The following is a 23,107-nucleotide window of genomic DNA, read 5'->3' as shown; positions in this document are numbered from 1 at the left end:
TTAAATATTAATTTATTCAACCAAAAGTTTTTTTTGAGTACATCCTATTTACCAGACACTATTACAGGCTCTGGTTATTGAACAAAAACAAAACAGACAAAAATTCGTGCTGTAGGGGCTTCCCTGGTGGCGCAGTGGTTGAGAATCTGCCTGCCAATGCAGGGGACACGGGTTCGAGCCCTGGTCTGGGAAGATCCCACATGCCGCGGAGCAGCTAAGCCCGTGAGCCACAACTACTGAGCCTGCGCGTCTGGAGCCTGTGCTCCACAACGGGAGAGGCCACAACAGTGAGAGGCCCGTGCACCGCGGTGAAGAGTGGCCCCCACTCGCCGCAACTGGAGAAAGCCCTCGCACAGAAACGAAGACCCAACACAGCCAAAAATAAATAAAATAAATTAAAAAAAAAAATTCATGCTGTAGCCAAACTTTCATTCTAGTTGGAGAGATACTAATAGTAATAAGAATAGATTACCTTTGAACAAAGAGGAGGTGAGGGAGCAAGCTATGTGAATATCTCCAGGAAGATCTAGGCTGAGTGAAAATAAGTACATAAGCCTTAAGGTACAAGAATGCCAGACACAGTCCAGAAGTCCAGTATGGCTGGAGAGGAATGAGGAAGGAGGAGAAAAATAGAACTGAGGTAAGAAACATGACAGAGGCCACTTTGGTGCATGATTTTCTTAGGTCATTATAAAGACATTGGATTTTTTCTTTGTTTGAGATGAGTCAAACTTGGTTTAATAGGTACTTGTCTCACTTTATACTTTGCATCAAGGGATATACATTATTTATAGTAATCTTAGAGCATTTAGAAAACTGGATTGATTCTAAAACAGAATTGTACCATTTACATTCTCTGAATCAGAACCTCAAATAGATAACTACTGAGACAATCTGGAAGAGAGTAAACTAAAGATTTCTCTTAATACCTTTGTGTTAAAGAGTATATAGACATTGCTAAAAACAATTCAGAAAATAATGCTAGTGAAAATATTATATATCAATATTTATGAAATTTTGGTCAGAATTTTCCTAAAAAATTGTATCATTAAATGAATTCATTTTTAGATGCAAATAAAAATAAATGAACTAGGCATTGAACTCAAGAAACTGGGAAAAACTTAAGATGGCAAATGTAGAGAGAAGTAAAAAAGATACTGTATGTTACAATATATAATTGAAATTGGCTATTATAATATTGAGTAGACTAAAATAACTTAGTGCTGATGCATATTAATAAAAATAGCAGTCTTAATAAAATGTATAATTTTCAAGGAAAATAAAAAATATTAAAATAGGTTAAAGCAATTGTTGAACATTTTGAATAGACCAATAACCATAACTTAATGTGATTCCAATTAAAAATCCTCAAGAATATTTTTTAAAGGTCGGTAGAGAGTGTGCCCAATTGACTTTAATGGTTATTTATAGAATGAATGCTTCAGAGGTATAATAATTACAAGGGCATTTACCCATTAAGTTATTATAATGTATTCTAAGACTGCTGTAACAAAAGGGGCACAATAAAAAATGTAAAATCTAACTGAAAGGTAATTAAGAGTTTACCCTGTGGTGAAGGTGGATATACAGATCAGTGGTGAAAGGGAAGGTTTTTTTTTGAATTTTAGTTTATTTATTTTTTTATAGAGCAGGTTCTCATTAGTTATCCATTTTATACATGTTAGTGTATATATGTCAATCGCAATCTCCCAATTCATCCCACCCCCCCACCCCGCCACTTTCCTCCCTTGGTGTCCATACATTTGTTCTCCTCATCTGTGTCTCTATTTCTGCCCTGCAAACCAGTTCATCTGTACCATTTTTCTAGGTTCCACATATATGCATTAATATACGATGTTTGCTTTTATCCTTCTGACTTACTTTGTATGACGGTCTCTAGATCCATCCATGTCTCTAAAAATGACCCAATTTCGTTCCTTTTTATGGCTGAGTAATATTCCGTTGTATATATGTACTACATCTTCTTTATCCATTTGTCTGTCGATGGGCATTTAGGTTGCTTCCACGACCTGGCTATTGTAAACAGTGCTGCAGTGAACCTTGGGGTGCATGTGTCTTTTTGAATTATGGTTTTCTCTGGGTATATGCCCAGTAGTGAGATTGCTGGGTCCTATGGTAATTCTATTTTTAGTTTTTTAAGGAACCTCCATACTGTTCTCCATAGTGGCTGTATCAGTTTACATTCCTAAATTGCAACAATGCAAGAGGGTTCCCTTTTCTCCACACCCTCTCCAGCATTTGTTGTTTGTAGATTTTCTGATGATGCCCATTCTAACTGGTGTGAGGTGATACCTCATTGTAGTTTTGATTTGCATTTCTCTAATAATTAGTGATGTTGAGCAGCTTCTCATGCACTTCTTGGACATCTGTATGTCTTCTTTGGAGAAATGTCTATTTAGGTCTTCTGCTCATTTTTGGATTGGGTTGTTTGTTTTTTTAATATTGAGCTGCATGAGCTGTTTATATATTTTGGAGATTAATCCTTTGTCCATTGATTCGTTTGCAAATATTTTCTCCCATTCTGAGGGTTGTCTTCTCATCTTGTTTATAGTTTCCTTTGCTTTGCAAAAGCTTTTAAGTTTCATTAGGTCCCATTTGTTTAATTTTGTTTTTATTTCCAATACTCTAGGAGGTGGATCAAAAAAGATCGTGCTGTGATTTATGACAAAGTGTTTTCTTCCTATGTTTTCCTCTAAGAGTTTTATAGTGTCCGGTCTTACATTTAGGTCTCTAATACATTTTGAGTTTCTTTTTGTGTATGGTGTTAGGGAGTGTTCTAATTTCATTCTATTCCATGTAGCTGTCCAGATTTCCCAGCACCACTTTTTGAAGAGACTGTCTTTTCTCCATTGTATATCCTTGACTCGTTTGTCATAGATTAGTTGACCATAGGTGCGTGGGTTTATCTCTGGGCTTTCTATCCTGTTCCATTGATCTGTATTTCTGTGTTTGTGCCAGTACCATATTTTCTTGATTACTGTAGCTTTGTAGTATAGTCTGAAGACAGGGAGTCTGATTCCTCTAGCTCCGTATTTTTCCCTCAAGACTGCTTTGGCTATTTGGGGTCTTTTGTGTCTTCATACAAATTTTAAGATTTTTTGTTCTAGTTCTGTAAAAAATGCCATTGGTAATTTGATAGGGATTGCATTGAATCTGTAGATTGCTTTAGGTAGTATAGTCATTTTCACAATATTGATTCTTCCAATCCAAGAACATGGTATATCTCTCCATCTGTTTGTATCATCTTTAATTCCTTTCATCACTGTCTTCTAATTTTCTGCATGTAGGTCTTTTGTCTCCCTAGGTAGATTTATTCCTAGGTATTTTATTCTTTTTGTTGCATTGGCAAATGGGAGTATTTCCTTAATTTCTCTTTCAGATTTTTCATCATTAGTGTATAGGAATGCAAGAGATTTCTGTGCATTAATTTTGTATCCTGCAATTTTACCAAATTCATTGATTAGCTCTAGTAGTTTTCTGCTGGCATCTTTAGGATTCTCTATGTATAGTGTCATGTCATCTGCAAACAGTGACAGTTTTACTTTTTCTTTTCCAATTTGTATTCCTTTTATTTCTTTTTCTTCTCTAATTGCTGTGGCTAGGACTTCCAAAACTATGTTGAATAATGGTGAGAGTGGACATCCTTGTCTCATTCCTGATCTTAGAGGAAACGCTTTCAGTTTTTCACCATTGAGAATGATGTTTGCTGTGGGTTTGTCATATATGGCCTTTATTTTGTTGAGGTAGGTTCCCTCGATGCCCACTTTCTGGAGAGTTTTTTTCATAAGTGGGTGTTGAATTTTGTCAAAAGCTTTTTCTGCATCTATTGAGATGATCATATGGTTTTTCTTCTTCAGTTTGTTAATATGGTGTATCCCAGTGATTGATTTGCATATTTTGAAGAATCCTTGCATCCCTGGGAGAAATCCCACTTGATCGTGGTGTATGATCCTTTTAATGTGTTGTTGGATTCTGTTTGTTAGTATTTTGTTGAGGATTTTTGCATCTATATTCATCAGTGATATTGGTCTGTAATTTTCTTTTTTTGTAGTATATTTGACTGGTTTTGGTTTCAGGGTGATGGTGACCTCATAGAATGAGTTTGGGAGTGTTCCTCTGCAATTTTCTGGAAGAGTTTGAGAAGGATGGGTGTTAGCTCTTTAAATGTTTGATAGAATTCCCCTGTGAAACCATGTGGTCCTGGACTTTTGTTTGTGGAAGGTTTTTAATCACAGTTTCAGTTTCATTCCTTGTGATTGGTGTGTTCATATTTTCTATTATTTCCAGGTTCAGTCTTGGAAGGCTATACCTTTCTAAGAATTTGTCCATTTCTTCCAGGTTGTCCATTTTATTGGCAGAGTTGCTTGTAGTAGTGTCTTAGGATGCTTTGTATTTCTGTCGTGTCTGTTGTAACGTCTCCTTTTTCATTTCTAATTTTATTGATTTGAGTCCTCTCCCTCTTTTTCTTGATGAGTCTGGCTAATGGTATATCAATTTGTTTATCTTCTCAAAGAACCAGCTTTTACTTCTATTGATGTTTGCTATTTTCTTTGTTTCTATTTCATTTATTTCTGCTCTGATCTTTATGATTTCTTTCCTTCTACTAACATTATGTTTTGTTTGTTCTTTCTCTAATTCCTTTAGGTGTAAGGGTAGATTGTTTATTTGAGACTTCTTGTTTCTTGAGGTAGGCTTGTATTGCTATAAATTTCCCTCTTAGAACTGCTTTTGCTGCATCCCATAGGTTTTGGATTGTCGTGTTTCATTGTCATTTGTCTCTAGGTATTTTTTGATTTCCTCTTTGATTTCTTCAGTGATGTCTTGGTTATTAGTGAATTATTGTTTAGCCTCCATGTGTTTGTGTTTTTTACATTTTTCTCCCTGTAATTGATTTCTAATCTCACAGTGTTGTGGTCAGGAAAGATGCTTCGTATTATTTCAGTTTTCTTACATTTACTGAGGCTTGATTTGATGTGATCTATCCTGGAGAATGTTCCATGCGCACTTGAGAAGAAAGTGTAATCTGATGTTTTTGGATGGAATGTCCTATACATATCAGTTAACTCTATTTGGTCTGTTGTGTCTTTTAAAGCTTGTGTTTCCTTATTAATTTTCTGTTTGGATGATCTGTCTTTTGGTGTACATGAAGGGTTAAAGTCCCCCACTATTATTGTGTTACTATCGATTTCCTCTTTTGGAGCTGTTAGCAGTTGCCTTATGTATTGAGGTGCTCCTATGTTGGGTGCTTATATAATTATAATTGTTATATCTTCTTCTTGGATTGATCCCTTGATCATTATGTAGTGTCCTTCCTTGTCTCTTGTAACGTTTTTTATTTTAAAGTCTATTTTATCTGATATCAGTATTGTAACTCCAGCTTTCTTTTGATTTCCATTTGCATGGAATATCTTTTTCCATCCCCTCACTTTCATCCTGTATGTGTCCCTAGGTCTGAAGTGGGTCTCTTGTAGACAGCATATATATGGGTCTTGTTTTTGTGTCCATTCAGCAAGCCTGTGTCTTCTGGTTGTAGCATTTAATCCATTCACATTTAAGGTAACTATTGATATGTATGTTCCTATTACCATTTTCTTAATTGTTTTGTGTTTTGTTTTTGTAGGTCCTTTTCTTCTCTTGTGTTTCCCACTTAGAGAAGTTCCTTTAGCATTTGTTGTAGAGCTGATTTGGTGGTGGTGAATTCTCTTAGCTTTTGCTCATATGTAAAGCTTTTGATTTGTCTATCGAATCTGAATGAGATCCTTGCTGGGTAGAGTAATCTTGGTTGTAGGTCCTTCCCTTTCATCTCTTTAAATATGTCATGCCACTCCCTTCTGGCTTATACAGTTTCTGCTGAGAAATCAGCTGTTAACCTTATGGGAGTTCCCTTATATGTATTTGTCGTTTCTCCCTTGCTGCTTTCAGTAATTTTTCTTTGTCTTTAATTTTTGTCATTTTGATTACTATGTGTCTCGGCGTGTTTCTCTGTGGGTTTATCCTGTATGGGACTCTCTGCACTTTGTGGACTTGGGTGGCTATTTTCTTTCCCATGTTAGGGAAGTTTTTGAGTATAATCTCTTCAAATATTTTCTCAGGTCCTTTCTCTCTCTTCTTCTTCTGGGACCCCTATAATGTGAATGTTGTTGTGTTTAATATTATCCCAGAGGTCTCTTAGGCTATCTTCATTTCCTTTCATCCTTTTTTCTTTATTCTGTTCCGCATCAGTGAATTCCACCATTCTGTCTTCCAGGTGGTCACTTATCCGTCTTTCTGCCTCAGTTATTTTGCTATTGATTCCTCTAGTGTATTTTTCATTTTAGTTATTGTATTGTTCATGTGTTTGTCTGTTCTTTAATTCTTCTAGGTCTTTATTAAACATTTCTTTCATCTTCTCAATCTTTGCCTTCATTTTTTTTCCGAGGTCCCGGGTCATCTTCACTATCATTATTCTGAATTCTTTTTCTGGAAGGTTGCCTATCTCCACTTAATTTAGTTGTTTTTCTGGGGTTTTATCTTGTTCCTTCATCTGGTACATAGCCCTCTGCCTTTTCGTCTCATCTATCTTTCTCTGAATGTGGTTTTAGTTCCACAGGCTGCAGGATTGTAGTTCTTCTTGCTTCTGCTGTCTGCCCTTTCGTGGATGAAGCTATCTAGATGCTTGAGCGAGTTTCGTGATGCGAGGGACTGGTGGTGGGTAGAGCTGGCTGTTGCTCTGGTGGGCAGAGCTCAGTGAATCTTTAATCCGCTTGTCTGCTGATGAGTGTGGCTGGGTTCCCTCCCTGTTGGTTGTTTGGCCTGAGGCGACCCAACACTGGAGCCTACCCATGCTCTTTAGTGGGGCTAATGGCTACTCTGGGAGGGGTCACGCCAAGGAGTACTTCCCAGCACTTCTGCTGCCAGTGTCCTTGTCCTCACGGTGAGACACATCCACCCCCTGCCTCTGCAGGAGACCCTCCAAGACCAGCAGGTAGGTCTGTTTAGTCTCGTATGGGGTCATTGCTCCTTCCCCTGGGTCCCAGTTTGCACACTACTTTGTGCTTGCCCTGCATGAGTGGAGTCTCTGTTTCCCCCAGTCTTATCGAAGTCCTGCAATCAAATCCCACTAGCCTTCAAAGTCTGATTCTCTAGGAATTCCTCCTCCCGTTGCCGGGCCCCCAGGTTGGGAAGCCTGACGTGGGGCTCAGAACCTTCACTCCAGTGGGTGGACCTCTGTGGTATAAGTGTCCTCCAGTTTGTGAGTCACCCACACAGCAGTTATGGGGTTTTGATTTTATTGTGATTGCACCCCTCCTACCGTCTCACTGTGGCTTCTCCTTTGTCTTTGGATGTGGGGTATCTGTTTTGGTGAGTTCCAGTGTCTTCTTGTCGATGATTGTTGAGCAGTTAGTTGTGATTCCAGTGCTCTCGCAAGAGGGAGTCAAAAGGGAAGATTAAGTAAATTATGAAGTGTTAGCCAGGATACCATTTGCAGGAAATTTAGCTTTCTGATTTATCTGTTACTGTAAGAGTCCAGGTCAGCTAAATAATGATTTAAATAATAATAGAACTATAGAAAAAAAGCAGGCTGTATATAAGAAAGCACCATAAAGAAGCTTTTAAACCCAAACTGGGAAAGGTTTTGTCAGTTGCTTCACATTGCTTCAAAATGAAAAAAGTTTCTTAAACCAATTTCATTCTTTTGATGAAAGCTCCAAAAAAAATTTTTTAAAAAAGATGAAGAACATGGGGGAAAAAGGCAAATTCAGATGGTCAGCTCACATATGAAATAATACTCAACTTCCTAAATAATAAAAGCACAATATGAAGTAGTATAAGGTACCAAAGAAGTCACCTAATAGGTATGGCTAAGGATGTTTCAAAATGGGAGCTCTTCTTACTTGCTGTGTGCATGTACATGTAGTGTTGAGGGTGGGATGGGGGACTGAGAGAGGGGGAAAAGGGGAGGGGGGAGAGAGTTGGTTGTCTTCCAGGAAGACTATTTGGCGATATATACATATGAGAAATGCTAAAAATGTGTGATTTGGTGATAAACGTAGGAATTTCTTATAAGAAATGATTCAAAGTACTATGTAAAGATTATATACCAGTATTATTTATAAAAGCAAAAATTCTAGAAAAATAAATATCCCCAGTCATAGTAGAATAGCTATGGAAACTATGGTACAGCTATCGGGTATATTATTTTACTACTCTTAAAAATACTGTTTATAGTTGAAATTGAATTGAAAAAAATGTTAACAATATAATGTAGGTGAAGCCAGAAACAATTTTTTTATACCACTGAAGTTTTATAATTGCCTGTTCATCTTGCTTTAGAATTTTTATATAAGCTTAGTACAATTAGTAAAATCAGGAAATTTAATGTTAATGCAATATTATTATCTGAGATAATGTAGTTAAATTTCAACAGTTTTTCCACTAATATTCTTTTATAGCAAAAGAAAAAAAATTTTCCTTCTCCAGTATGAATCCAGAATCACTGGTTACATTTAGTTGTCATGTTTCTTCAATCTCCTCTAAATTGTTATAGTTCTTTAGTTGTGCATGATGTTGACGTTTTTGAATAGTATAAGTTATTAATTTTGTAGAACTTTCCTTAATATGAGTTTGTGTGATATTTCCTTATAACTAGATTCAGATTATCCATTTTTATCAGGAATACTACAGAATCGATGTGGTATCCTTTGTTAGTTTGTCGTATCTGGACCCATATGATATATGAGTTTGCTCAGTACTGGTGATGTTAACTCTGATCACTTGATTAAGGTGGTGCCTGCCAGATTTGTCCACTGTAAATTTACCATTTTCTCCCATTTGAGCATCTATTAATAAATCTTACTTGAAATAATTATTAATGTGTTTTGCCCAAATGATAACTTTTAATTCATTTTTTCTTCCACATTTATTTTTTTAACTTTTTTATTGAAGTATAGTTAATTTACAGTGTTGTGTTAGTTTCAAGTATACAGCAAAGTGATTCACATATATATATGTGCACTTTTTCAGATTCTTTTCCATTATAGGTTATTATGAGATATTGAGTATAGTTCCCTGTGCTATACAGTAGATCCTTGTCATTTACCTATTTTATATAGAGTAGTTTGTATATGTTAATCCCAAACTCCTAATTTATCCACCCCCACTCTCGTGCTATCCCCTTTGGTAACCGTAAGTTTGCTTTCTATGTCTGTGAGTCTATTTCTGTTTTGTAAATAAGTTCATTTGAATCATTTTTTTAGATTCCACATTTAAGTGATATCATACAGTAGCATCTTTCTCTGTCTAACTTCATTTAATGTGATAATCTCTAAGTCCATCCATGTTGCTGCAAATGGCATTATTTCATTTTTTTTTAATAGCTGAGTAATACTTCCACATTTATTCGTTAGCATTTCTACTGAAAGGATCTTTCCCTCCCTCCCTCTTTGTTTGTTTATATGGTTATGGAATCATGGAGTTTTAATTTTTTCTGTTAATCATTTTGAACTCAGATTGTTCCCTGTTTGTCTAGTTGGAACTCCTTCAAGCTGATTTTCATGTTCTTATCATTCTTTAAGTAACTTCTTACATTCTTAGACGACAAGATATACCAGCATCATTTTGTACTTACCTTGCCCCAGTCCTGGAATCAGCCATGTATCCAAGAAGCCCTGTTTTCTTTTAATGGAGAATGGTATTTCAAAACAAATATCTGGGTTTTAAGTGTGCTCATTGCACTTAGAGCGTCATTGCTTGTAGGCCTTCTCAGTGGACAGAGCTAGGAAATATGTATATCTGTATATATAACATATTATAATATGTGTCCATTAATTATATATTAATCACCTTAAGTGTTTGATGAAAGGACTCACAGGAATCAAGCAGTTTATACTTCTGGAACTTCATTATAGGCAAAGGATATAGTACAGCCAAGCGGAAGAAGAGTACTCATTGAAAGGGATATGAAGACTTTAGGCACAGTCTTCTTTGTCCTTCTACCACCGAGTCACAGAGGAATTGCTTTGTCTCCAGGTTCAGAACCACTACTAGCTTGCATCTCAAGCACCTTAGTAATGGGAAATTCAAATTTGGGTTGAGGTCAGATCTCTTATTTTAAGCTAGTCACATGGGCAGTGCATTCTAGTTATGTGACCAGCCATTAAGTTACAGGCTCCACTGAAATCAGGTGAATCATAAATTCACTTACTATTACTAAACAATGCTGACAGACTGATACAGTCTGCTCCCAAACAACTCACAGGCCCATGGTTATGGAATATCATTTATCTTTATTTAGTACATTTTGTGGGCTTCCCTGGTGGTGCAGTGGTTAAGAATCCACCTGCCAATGCAGGGGACATGGGTTCGAGCCCTGGTCTGGGAAGATCCCACGTGCCGCAGAGCAACTAAGCCTGTGCGCCACAACTACTGAGCCTGTGCTCCAGAGCCCATGAGCCACAAATACTGAGCCTGCGTGCTGCAACTACTGAAGCCCAGGCTCCTAGGGCCCGTGCTCCGCAACAAGAGAAGCCACCGCAATGAGAAGTCTGTGCACCACAACGAAGAGTAGCCCCCACTCGCCGCAACTAGAGAAAGCCCGCGTGTAGCAACGAAAGACCCAATGCAGCCAAAAATAAATAAATTAAAAAAAAAAAAAGAATTGTTAAAAAATAACACAACATTTTGTAATGTAGGTAAGAATCAGCTGTTCTGGAGATAACCATGTGGGCAATACAGACTAGCTGAGATTCGTCTATGCTATTCAGTTTATGAACATAATATTTATGTAATCATATATGTAAATAACATGTCTGTGTTTCTGTATCTGTCATAAAAGCTATGAGTTCATACTGATGAGCTCTCATTGCAGTTCACTATCACAGGGTTCGTTGTAGCTTTACATTGTACCCTTTCTATATCTCTAATTCTCTTTTCTGACAGAAACTTAGCTCTCATTATCAAAATACATTTTACTTATTGTTATAGTCTTACTATATATATATATATATATATATAAACTAGTATGGAAATTACTAAGAAAACAAATCTACTAACTAGTGATAAATATTTATTTAAATTTCTTTTTGTCTTTAGTCTGAGAGAATATAGTGTGAAAATATAGTGTGTTCATAGTTTACTTGGTTTTGATTGTTAATTTTCATCAGTATAAACTGTGATATTTCTTTGAAATACAGTTAAGTTCATTTGCTTCTGTTTGTGTTCCACCCCACCCCATTTTTATGACATACAGACTTTTTTGAATATGTGAAATATTAACCTAATTCTAAAAGTCAGAGCTATGCAAAAAGTCATACTCAATAAATACCACCCCTCCAGCCCTTCTACCAATTCCCATATCCTTTATCTTTTCCCACTACATTGTTTCTTAACCCCTGTTGGTAACCAGTTTTATTAGTCAGGTTTTCATGATACATACGCATATTCTCTTATTTCTTTTTTCTTACACAAAGGGTAGCTTACCTAGTGATTCTCTGCTGCACTTTGCTTTTTTATTTTAACAATTTATCATGAAAACAAATCCACAGAAGTTCATAGAACTCTTCCTCATTGTTTTTATAGCTGCATAGGATTATTTAATCAATTTGTTACATAAAAACATGTAGTTTACATTATCTTGTAATTACAAGTAGTGCTGCAGTGATTAACTTGTGCATATGTATTTTCATATTGTTGGACAGTGTATCTTCAGTGTAAATTCCTAGACGTGCGGTTTCTGGGTCAAAGATGTAGATGGATGAATGGATGGATGGATGGATGGACGGACGGATGGAGAGACAGACAGAGATTGATATTGCCAAATCATCTTCTTCCCCCAAATAATTGTACTAATTTTCATTTTCCCCAGCAATATATGAACGTGCCTGTTTTCCTAGAGTCTTTCTTAGAGCCTCTCTAAAAGAATGAGTTTTACTTTAAAGTTTTTGCCAATCTGTCAAGTGAGAAATACATCTCAGGATAGTTTTATGTTTCTGTAATTATGAATGAAGTTGAACAGACATCTTATCATGTGATTACTGGTATATTAATATACTTACTAGTGGATTATGTATTCATATTTCTGGCCTATTTTTTCTATAAAGTTTTTTATCTGTTTTGTTCAATTTTTAAGATTTGGCGGTATATTAAAACTATTAGCCCTTTATCTGTGATAAATGTTCCCTATATTTTCTTCTGTTTTTTTTTTGAAACTGTTCAAAATTTTTAAATTATTATTTAAAGTTACCAATCTTTTGTTACCTCTGGGTTTTGAGTCATAGTTCAAAATGTCTACCTGTAACTAGGACATAGAGAAATTTACCCATGTTTTCTTAAAATACTTGTCTCGTTTCATTTTTTACATTTAGATTCCTGTTCTGTTTGGAGTTTATTGTTGTGTATATTTTGAGGTGTGGATCTAATTTTATCTTTATCCAAATGTCTAGTCAGTTGTCCCAGCCCACTTTTTAAAAATCTATCTTTGATCGAGTGTTGTGATATGCAACCTTTCTCATATCAAAAGTTCGGTGTGTAAAATGGATTTATTTCTGGTCTTTCTCTTCTATCTGCTGATGTGTTTCTCTTTTCACTGTCACCTCTTTATGGTATGTTTTAATGTCTGATAGAACTAATTCCTCCAACCCCCCAGCACTTCTTTTTCAGTGTTTTACAGAATATTCTTTCCTGTTGGTTTTTTCACATGAACTTTATTATTTTTTTAATTTTATTTAATTTATTTTATTTTTGGCTGTGTTGGGTCTTCGTTGTTGCACGCAGGCTTTCTCCAGTTGCAGCGAGTGGGGGCTACTCTTCATTGTGGTGCGTGGGCTTCTCATCACGGTGGCTTCTCTTGTTGCAGAGCACGTGCTCTAGGCACTCGGGCTTCAGTAGTTGTGGCTTGCGGGCTCTAGAGTGCAGGCTCAGTAGTTGTGGCCCACGGGCTTAGTTGCTCCGCAGCATGTGAGATCTTCCCGGGCCAGGGCTCACACCCATGTCCCCTTCATTGGCAGGCGGATTCTTAACCACTGCGCCACCAGAGAAGCCCTCACATCAACTTTAGTATCAGTTTCTCTAGCTGCATAAAAAAGCTTCTTGGTATCTTTATTAGAACTGCCTTTAACTTATAAATTACCTTAGGGGGAATTGATATGTTTTTGATATTAAGTTGAGTCTAGGTTTTATTTATTTCTTCATAAGTTTATTCCTAAGTTTCTTTAGAGTTGTAAAAATAAATTTTTAAATTTTGAGATAATTGTAGATTCACATGCAGTTGTAAAAATTAATACAGAGAGAGCCCATGAAAATTCCCTGGTGGTCCAGTGGTTAGGACTCCATGCTTCCACTACTGGCAGCCTGGGTTCGATCCATCCCTGGTTGGGGAACTAAGATTGCACAAACTGCGTGGTGCAGCCAAAACAAAACAAAAAGCATTAAAAAAAACAAACAGAGAGAGCCCATGTACCATTTACCCAGTTACCATAATGGTAACACACGAACAATATTGAGCTTTCCAGTCCATGAATATGGTATATCTTTCCATGTATTTTGGTCTTTTAAAAATTCCTCCTGGCAGTGTTTGTGTTTGTAATATAGAGGTCTTCCATGCTTTCATTAAATTAATTTCTAATTCTTTTTGATGCTATTATTGATACAATTATTTTACAATTTTTATTTTCTAATTTGTTGTGAATACATAAACGTACAATTGATTTTTGTGCGTTAGCCTTGTTTCTTATTAGCTTGCTAAATTTATTAATTTTCTTTCTAAATTTATTAATTCTAGTAGTTTTGTAGATTCTCAGGAATTTCTATGTAATATCATATGATCAGCAAAAAGATATTTTTACCTTTTCTACTCTTTGTGTGTTCTCTTCTGTTTCCCCTCTCCTCTTCCCCCCTTTCTCCTCTCCTTCTTCCCTCCCCTCCTCTCCTCTCGCCACATCTCCCTTCTCTTCTTTTTCCTCTTTTTCCCTCCCCTTTCCCCCTTATACTTGAACTTATATGTTAGCTCTACATTTTGGTAGATGCCCTTTATCGAGTTGAGGAAGTTTCCTTCTGTTCCTAATTTGTTGAGAAATTTGAACATGTATAGGTGTTGAATTTTGTCAGATGCTTTTTATGCATCTCTTGAAATTTTTTTTTAATTTAATTTTATTTATTTTTTTATACAGCAGGTTCTTATTAGTCATCCATTTTATACACATCAGTGTATACATGTCAATCCCAATCTCCCAATTCATCACACACACACCCCCGCCGCATTCCCCCCTTGGTGTCCATACTTTTTTTCTCTACATCTGTATCTCAATTTCTGCCCTGCAAACCAGGCAGAAATTTTTATATGGATATCTCCTTTATTCTGCCCACTTGATGAATTGCGTTCATTGATTTTCTAATACGGAAACAGCCCTGCATTCTTGGACTGAACTCCATTTAGTCACGATGAGTTATTCTTTTTACATGTTGTTGAAATTGATTTGCTGTTATTTTGTTGTGGGTGCTTGTTTTCATGAAGGCCCTTATTCCCCTTCTTCTTTCCTTCCCTCTCCAGTGTCCTCACTGGGTTTGGGTATTACAGCTATGCTGGTCTCAGAAGACAAATTGGGAAGTGTTTTCTGAAAGAGTCTGTGTACAATTAATGTTATATCTTCCTTGAATATTTGGTAGAATTTTCATGTAAAAGTATCTGGGCCCTCTCTTCTGACGTATATGCTGGTTTTCGGTGTATTTATTCTGTCTTATTCTTGAACCCCATAAATTAGATATTATAATTAATGTATGTAAACAATATTTAAAATCACTTACTTGGTTACTAGTTTCCTTGCTTCGCTTTCATTTTGTGTCTCAGACCTTCTGGTTTGTGTTGTTGAACTTTTCAATTACATGGTTTCAGAAATTTTTTAAGAGGTAGCTTATTGGTGATAAGCCTTCTTTTCATTTACATGAAAAAATATTTTGCTCATGTTGTTGCAGGACAGTTTTGTTGGAATCTGAATTTTAGGTTGGGGTTCTTTTCTTTCAACTTTTTAAGGATAACCAAAGTTTACTTTGTTCTAACTTCTCTTATTCCTTTTGAGAAGTATTTTGCTTGTTTAATTGTTCCTGTTAGGTGAATTAACTTTTCTCTTTGTCTGATTTTAAAATCTTTCTGTTTTGTACAAAAACATAGTTTTGCTTTAGTATGTCTAATTGCAGATTTTTTTTTAAATTAACTTATTTTTATTTTTATTTATTTTTGGCTGTGTTGGATCTTTGTTGCTGAACGCAGGCTTTCTCTAGTTGGCGGCGAGCGGGGGCTACTCTTTGTTGCAGTGCGGGGACTTCTCATTGTGGTGGCTTCTCGTTGTGGAGCACGGGCTCTAGGCGTGCGAGCTTCAGTAGACGTGGCATGTGGGCTCAGTAGTTGTGGCTTGTGGGCTCTAGAGCGCAGGCTCAGTAGTTGCGGCACACGGGCTTAGTTCCTCTGCGGCATGTGGGATCTTCCTGGACCACAGCTCGAACCCGTGTCCTCTGCATTGGCAGACAGATTCTTCACCACTGCACCACCAGGAAAGCCCCGTGGATTTCTTTTTAATTATCCTTCTTGATAGGAATAATTTCTATGTCTGTATTCATGTATGTTTTCTGTTCTGGAAAATTGTCAGCACCAACTCTTCAGATATGTCTTCTTCAGTCTGTTACTCTTTTCTGGGTCTCTGGGGGCCCATATTTTAAACCTTATTATTCTTTTCTTTTTACATTTCTTTCTTTTTTTTTTTTGAATTTTATTTAATTTATTATTTATAGAGCAGGTTCTCATTAGTTATGCATTTTATACATATTAGTGTACATATGTCAATTCCAATCCCCCAATTCATCAACCCCCGACCCCCCCCCCCCCCGCCACTTTCCCACTTGGTGTCCATACGTTTGTTCTCCTTATCTGTGTCTCAATTTCTGCCTTGCAAACTGGTTCATCTGTACCACTTTTCTAGGTTCCACATATATGCGTTAATATACGATATTTGTTTTTCTCTTTCTGACTTACTTCACTCCGTATGACAGTCTGTAAATCCATCCATGTCTCTATAAATGACCCAATTTCGTTCCTTTTTATGGCTGAGTAATATCCCATTGTATATATGTACCACGTCTTCTTTATCCATTCGTCTGTCGATGGGCATTTAGGTTGCTTCCACGACCTGGCTATTGTAAATAGTGCTGCAATGAACATTCGGGTGCTTGTGTCTTTTTGAATTATGGTTTTCTTTGGGTATATGCCCAGTAGTGAGATTGCTGGGTCCTATGGTAATTCTATTTTTAGTTTTTTAAGGAACCTCCATACTGTTCTCCATAGTGGCTGTATCAGTTTACATTCCCACCTTGCAACAGTGCAAGAGGGTTCCCTTTTCTCCACACCCTCTCCAGCATTTGTTGTTTGTAGATTTTCTGATGATGCCCATTCTGACTGGTGTGAGGTGATACCTCATTGTAGTTTTGATTTGCATTTCTCTAATGATTAGTGATGTTGAGCAGCTTTTCATATGCTTCTTGGCCATCTGTATATCTTCTTTGGAGAAATGTCTATTTAGGTCTTCTGCCCATTTTTGGATTGGCTTGTTTGTGTTTTTAATATCGAGCTGCATGAGCTGTTTATATATTTTGGAGATTAATCCTTTGCCCGTTGATTCGTTTGCAAATATTTTCTCCCATTCTGAGGGTTGTCTTCTCATCTTGTTTATAGTTTCCTTTCCTTTGCAAAAGCTTTTAAGTTTCATTAGGTCCCATTTGTTTAATTAGTTTTTATTTCCATTACTCTAGGAGGTGGATCAAAAAAGATCGTGCTGTGATTTATGACAAAGAGTGTTCTTCCTATGTTTTCCTCGAAGAGTTTTATAGTGTCTGGTCTTACATTTAGGTCTCTAATACATTTTGAGTTTATTTTTGTGTATGGTGTTAGGCAGTGTTCTAATTTCATTCTATTCCATGTAGCTGTCCAGTTTTCCCAGCACCACTTATGGAAGAGACTGTCTTTTCTCCATTGTATATCCTTGCTTCGTTTGTCATAGACTAGTTGACCATAGGTGCGTGGGTTTATCTCTGGGCTTTCTATCCTGTTCCATTGATCTGTATTCCTGTGTTTGTGCCAGTACCATATTGTCTTGATTACTGTAGCTTTGTAGTATAGTCTGAAGTCGGGGAGTCTGATTCCTCCAGCTCCGTTTTTTTCCCTCAAGACTGCTTTGGCTATTTGGGGTCTTTTGTGTCTTCATACAAACTTTAACATTTTTTGTTCTAGTTCTGTAAAAAATGCCATTGGTAATTTGATAGGGATTGCATTGAATCTGTAGATTGCTTTAGGTAGTATAGTCATTTTCACAATATTGATTCTTCCAATCCAAGAACATGGTATATCTCTCCACGTGTTTGTGTCATATTTAATTTCTTTCATCAGTGTCTTATAGTTTTCTGCATACAGATATTTTGTCTCCCTAGGTAGGTTTATCCCTAGGTATTTTATTCATTTTGTTGCAATGGTAAATGGAAGTGTTTCCTTAATTTCTCTTTCACATTTTTCATCATTAGTGTATAGGAATGAAAGAGATTTCTGTGCCTTAATTTTGTATCCTGCAACTTTACCAAATTCATTGATTAGCTCTAGTAGTTTTCTGGTGGCATCTTTAGGATTCTCTATGTATAGTATCATGTTATCTGCAAACAGTGACAGTTTTACCTTTGCTTTTCCAATTTGTATTCCTTTTATTTCTTTTTCTTCTCTCATTGCCATGGCTAGGACTTCCAAAACTATGTTGAATAATAGTGGTGAGAGTGGACATCCTTGTCTCATTCCTGATCTTAGAGGAAATGCTTTCAGTTATTCACCATTGAGAACGATGTTTGCTGTGGGTTTGTTGTATATGGCCTTTATTATGTTCAGGTAGGTTCCCTCTATGCCCACTGTCTGGAGAGCTTTTATCATAAATTGGTGTTGAATTTTGTCAAAAGCTTTTTCTGCATCTATTGAGATGATCATATGGTTTTTATTCCTTAATTTGTTAATGTGGTGTATCACATTGATTGATTTGTGTATATTGAAGAATCCTTGCATCCCTGGGATAAATCCCACTTGATCATGGTGTATGATCCTTTTAATGTGTTGTTGGAATCTCTTTGCTAGTATTTTGCTGAGGATTTTTGCATCTATATTCATCAGTGATATTGGTCTGTAATTTTCTTTTTTTGTAGTATATTTGTCTGGTTTTGGTTTCAGGGTGATGGTGACCTCATAGAATGAGTTTGGGAGTGTTCCTTCCTCTGCAATTTTTTGGAAGAGTTTGAGAAGGATGGGTGTAAGCTCTTCTCTAAATGTTTGATAGAATTCCCCTGTGAAGCCATCTGGTCCTGGACTTTTGTTTTTTGGAAGATTTTTAGTCACAGTTTCAATTTCATTACTTGTGATTGGTCTGTTCATATTTTGTATTTTTTCCTGGTTCAGTCTTAGAAGGTTATACCTTTCTAAGAATTTCTCCATTTCTTCCAGGTTGTCCATTTTATTGGCATAGAGTTTCTTGTAGTAGTCTCTTAGGATGCTTTGCATTTCTGCGGTGTCTGTTTTAACTTCTCCTTTTTTCATTTCTAATTTTATTGATTTGAGTCTCTCCCTCTTTTTCTTAATGAGTCTGGCTAATGGTTTATCAATTTTGTTTATCTTCTCAAAGAACCAGCTTTTAGTTTTATTGATCTTTGCTATTGTTTTCCTTGTTTCTATTTCTTTTATTTCTGCTGTGATCTTCATTATTTCTTTCCTTCTGCCAACCTTGGGTTTTTTTTGTTCTTCTTTCTGTAGTTCCTTTAGGTGTAAGGTTAGATTTTTTATTTGAGATTTGTCTTGTTTCTTGAGGTAGGCTTGTATTGCTGTAAACTTCCCTCTTAGAACTGCTTTTGCCGCACCCCATAGGTTTTGGATTGTCGTGTTTTCATTGTCATTTGTCTCTAGGTATTTTTTGATTTCCTCTTTGTTTTCTTCAGTGATCTCTTGGTTATTTAGTAACATATTGTTGAGCCTCCATGTGTTTGTGTTTTGTTATGTTTTTTTCCCTGTAATTGATTTCTAATCTCATAGCATTGTGGTCAGAAAAGATGCTTGATACGATTTCAGTTTTCTCAAATTTACTGAAGCTTGATTTGTGACCAAGATGTGATCTGTACTGGGGAATGTTCTTTGCACACTTGAGAAGAGAGTGTAATCTGCTGTTTTTGGATGGAAAGTCCTATACATATCAGTTAAATCTGTTTGGTCTGTTGTGTCATTTACAGCTTGTGTTTCCTTATTAATTTTCTGTTTGGATGATCTGTCTTTTGGTGTACGTGAGGGGTTAAAGTCCCCCACTATTATTGTGTTATCGTCGATTTCCTCTTTTATAGCTGTTAGCAGTTGCCTTATGTATTGAGGTGCTCCTATGTTGGGTGCATATATATTTATAATTGTTATATCTTCTTCTTGGATTGATCCCTTGATCATTATGTAGTGTCCTTCCTTGTCTCTTGCAACATTCTTTATTTTAAAGTCTATTTTATCTGATATGAGTATTGCTACTCCAGCCTTCTTTTGATTTCCATTTGCATGGAATATCTTTTTCCATCTGCTCACGTTCAGCCTGTATGTGTCCCTAGGTCTGAAGTGGGTCTCTTGTAGACTGCATATATATGGGTCTTGTTTCTGTATCCATTCAGCAAGCCTGTGTCTTTTGGTTGTAGCATTTAATACATTTATGTTTAAGGTAATTATGGATATGTATGTTTCTGTTACCATTTTCTTAATTGTTTTGGGTTTGTTTTTGTAGGTCCTTTTCGTCTCTTGTGTTTCCCACTTAGAGAAGTTCCTTTAGCATTTGTAGTAGAGCTGGTTTGGTGGTGCTGAATTCTCTTAGCTTTTGCTTATCTGTAAAGCTTTTGATCTCTCCATCGAATCTGAATGAGATCCTTGCCGGGTAGAGTAGTTTTGGTTGTAGGTTCTTCCCTTTCATCACTTTAAATATGTCATGCCACTCCCTTCTGGCTTGTAGAGTTTCTGCTGAGAAATCAGCTGTTAACCTTATGGGAGTTCCCTTGTATGTTATTTGTTGTTTTTCTCTGCTGCTTTCAATAATTTTTCTTTGTCTTTAATTTGTTCCAGTTTGATTTCTATGTGTCTTGGCATGTTTCTCCTTTTGTTTATCCTGCCTGGGTCTCTCTGTGCTTCCTGGACTTGGGTGTTTATTTCCTTTCCCATGTTAGGGAAGTTTTTGACTCTAATCTGTTCAAACATTTTCTTGGGTCCTTTCTCTCTCTCTTCTCCTTCTGGGACCCGTATAATGCGAATGTTGTTGCGTTTAATGTTGTCCCAGAGGTGTCTTAGGTTGTCCTCATTTCTTTTCATTCATTTTTTAAAATTCTGTTCCGCATCAGTGAATTCCACCATTCTGTCTTCCAGTCCACTTATCCGTTCTTCTGCCTCAGTTATTGTGCTATTGATTCCTTCTAGTGTATTTTTCATTTCAGTTATTGTATTGTTCATCTCTGTTTGTTTGTTCTTTAATTCTTTTAGGGTTTTGTTAAACATTTCTTGCATCTTCTCGATCTTTGCCTCCATTCTTTTTCCAAGGTACTGGAATTCAGAATAATGAATTCTTTTTCTGGAATAAACCTTAGTATTCTGTCTTCTATGTCTCTTTTCTTCTCTTACAAATTTTTCTGTCTTCTTGACTTCATTCCTTCATTTTGAGTAGTTCTTTCAGGTTTATCTTCCACTTTGCAAATTCTCTTTTTACTCTCCAAATCTAATACTTGTTCTTTTGTAGGTATTTGTCCTCAAATCCGATTGTCCTCTTCTTTCCCTTTTTCTACATCTTATATTTTGTTTGCCATTACCTGAGTTCAGCTTCCTGTTTTGTTGTTTATCTTTTGGAAAATAGTCTTTTTTTCTTCTGATCCAAGCACAGCTTTAAAATAATTCTTACTTACCATCTACTTTTAACAGGAGTTCACTTTAGATAAGTGTTTTTTGTTCATTGTAGTAACTTAATATTTCTTAGTTAATACATTTGCAGTTCTGGTATTTTTTTTTTTTTAGTTCTGGTATTCTTATTGGTGAACTTATGTCATCTCAGGATCTCATTATGTGTCTTATCTCTTTATCTGTTAATGTGCCACAAGCATAGTAGTTAGTAACCATTTGTGGAAGAGTTTTCATACCCTTTCAATTAACATGGTGTTGGTAATATTATATGTTTAGGATTATAGACTTTTTTAATAAGGTTTATATGCCAGTGTATTTCAGATTTGTTGTTGTTCTCTAAATATGTATATATGTGATTTAGTTTTTTGGGTCTTCTAATGTATATGTCAAACTATTTAGTACATACATATTAACTACCCCTTAACCTAATAATCAGTGTTAAATACCTATTTTGTACAGCCAAGCAGTGTTCCTATTATTCACAAGGTATAGGGTGCAATATAGGGATGATGAAGCAGTAATTAGTTTTCTTTTGGTAATTGTTTTCTAACAATTGATGCATATTAAAGTAAAATTCTCAAAATTCTAAATTTCAGAATAGCCCTTATAATGGATTCTATCTCCATTTAATTTGGAGAGTTGAAAGAAGCTTCTCATTTTATTCTCATAAAATTGACCTATTTTCCCTTTAAATTAAGAATTCGAAATGTGGTCTAAGAACTGCGGGATTTTGCTATTTGTAATTATTTTAATGTGAACTTTTTAAGTGAAATATTCAAGCATTTGGATATTCTGTGTAGAAAAATAGTATGATTTGTTCTGAGTTACAAGTGTCTTTTCTTGTTATCACCTTAGACAAAGAAACAGCCCTGGTATAACAGCACATTAGCATCAAGACGAAAACGACTCACTGCTCATTTTGAAGACTTAGAGCAATGTTACTTTTCTACAAGGATGTCTCGTATCTCAGGTACATTCAGGACTTCTTAAAATATCTCAGGTTCATATTTCATATCCATATCTAGCTTCTTATGCTGGATTTATGGAAAGCAAAAGTGTCTATTTTCAACATAGTCTAGCACAGCATTGTGGAGGTTCTTAGACATCTTGGAGAACATTGCTTTTCCATATCTATTTTTGTTCTCTTTCTTTATTTGGGAGTTTTTAATCTGTATATAGTGAGCTGTATAAAGTTAAAAACAAATCAGCCATGAATATGTAGCTAGCAAAAATAATTTCCATTCAGTTGCCTTCTATTCTTCAACATTTATTAAGTTCTAAGCACTATCCTCTGTGCTAAGAATAAAAAGATGAAAGTACTTGTACCTGTCGTCAAGGAGTATTATGAATTTAGTGGGGGAAAGCAACAGGTGAATAATTCTATGTGATATTTTATGTTATATACATATGCAAAGGGTATTAAGGGAATAGAGAAAAATATCCACTAATATAACGGAGTGAAAAAGCCATGCCACGTTGAAAATGGAGAAATGTAAGAGAATGATTCCTGTAGGGATTTCAGAGATGTTGTATTTAGTCAAGGCTAGTATTAATTAACTAAAAAAGGTAATTGGGAACATATTCAAAGTAGAGGAAATAACTTATGCAAAGATTTGTACACAATAGCATAGAATATTTTTATTGCTATAGAGAAGTAATGTAGTTCTGTGCCCTTTTTGTTAGTTCTCTGATCTTTAGCCTTTCTTGGTGTCTTTGCTCACTAGTGCAGTAGGGACATTTATACCGACCCAGCAGGGTTTTTTTTTTTTAAGGTTTATAGATGATGCATGTAAAATACAATGCTTGGTATAAGTTAGATTCTCAATTAATTGATGTCATTTGTAATACACCTGCTCAAAATGAGGACCGCCAAGGAAGAAAATGTCTGATATTTTATTAATTGTTAAAAATTTTGCCTTGGTTTTCTCTTGAATAGGCATGTTTGTATTATAATCCACACATTATAGAGAGAGAATCTTTGGAGAAATTTGCCTCAGGACTGGAGGTGGCAGAAAAATGTATATAGATTCACATAGCATTTTTCCTCTGAAGACTAGAAGAAAGCCAAACTTTGTTTATAAGTGTGTTTGAAATTAATAGTCAACAGTTTTCATACAGATGGAAAGCTCTCATTGT

General features: G+C 35.9%; 1 protein-coding gene across 3 annotated transcripts in view; it reads left to right on the top strand.

Moving 5' to 3' along the window:
- Positions 1–23,107, top strand: part of COP1 (COP1 E3 ubiquitin ligase) — a 273,507-nt gene that overhangs the window by 98,515 nt on the left and 151,885 nt on the right. For all 3 annotated transcript variants that reach the window (XM_068541298.1, XM_068541299.1, XM_068541297.1), the window contains one exon: positions 21,827–21,941. In XM_068541298.1, coding sequence (XP_068397399.1) covers positions 21,827–21,941 — 115 coding nt within the window. The remainder of the gene's footprint in view (positions 1–21,826; positions 21,942–23,107) is intronic.

Source organism: Eschrichtius robustus, chromosome 3, assembly GCF_028021215.1.
Source record: "Eschrichtius robustus isolate mEscRob2 chromosome 3, mEscRob2.pri, whole genome shotgun sequence".
In the NCBI taxonomy this organism is placed as follows: Eukaryota; Metazoa; Chordata; class Mammalia; order Artiodactyla; family Eschrichtiidae; genus Eschrichtius; species Eschrichtius robustus.
Note: the sequence above shows the minus strand (reverse complement) of the source record. Positions and strands in the feature narration are given on the sequence as shown.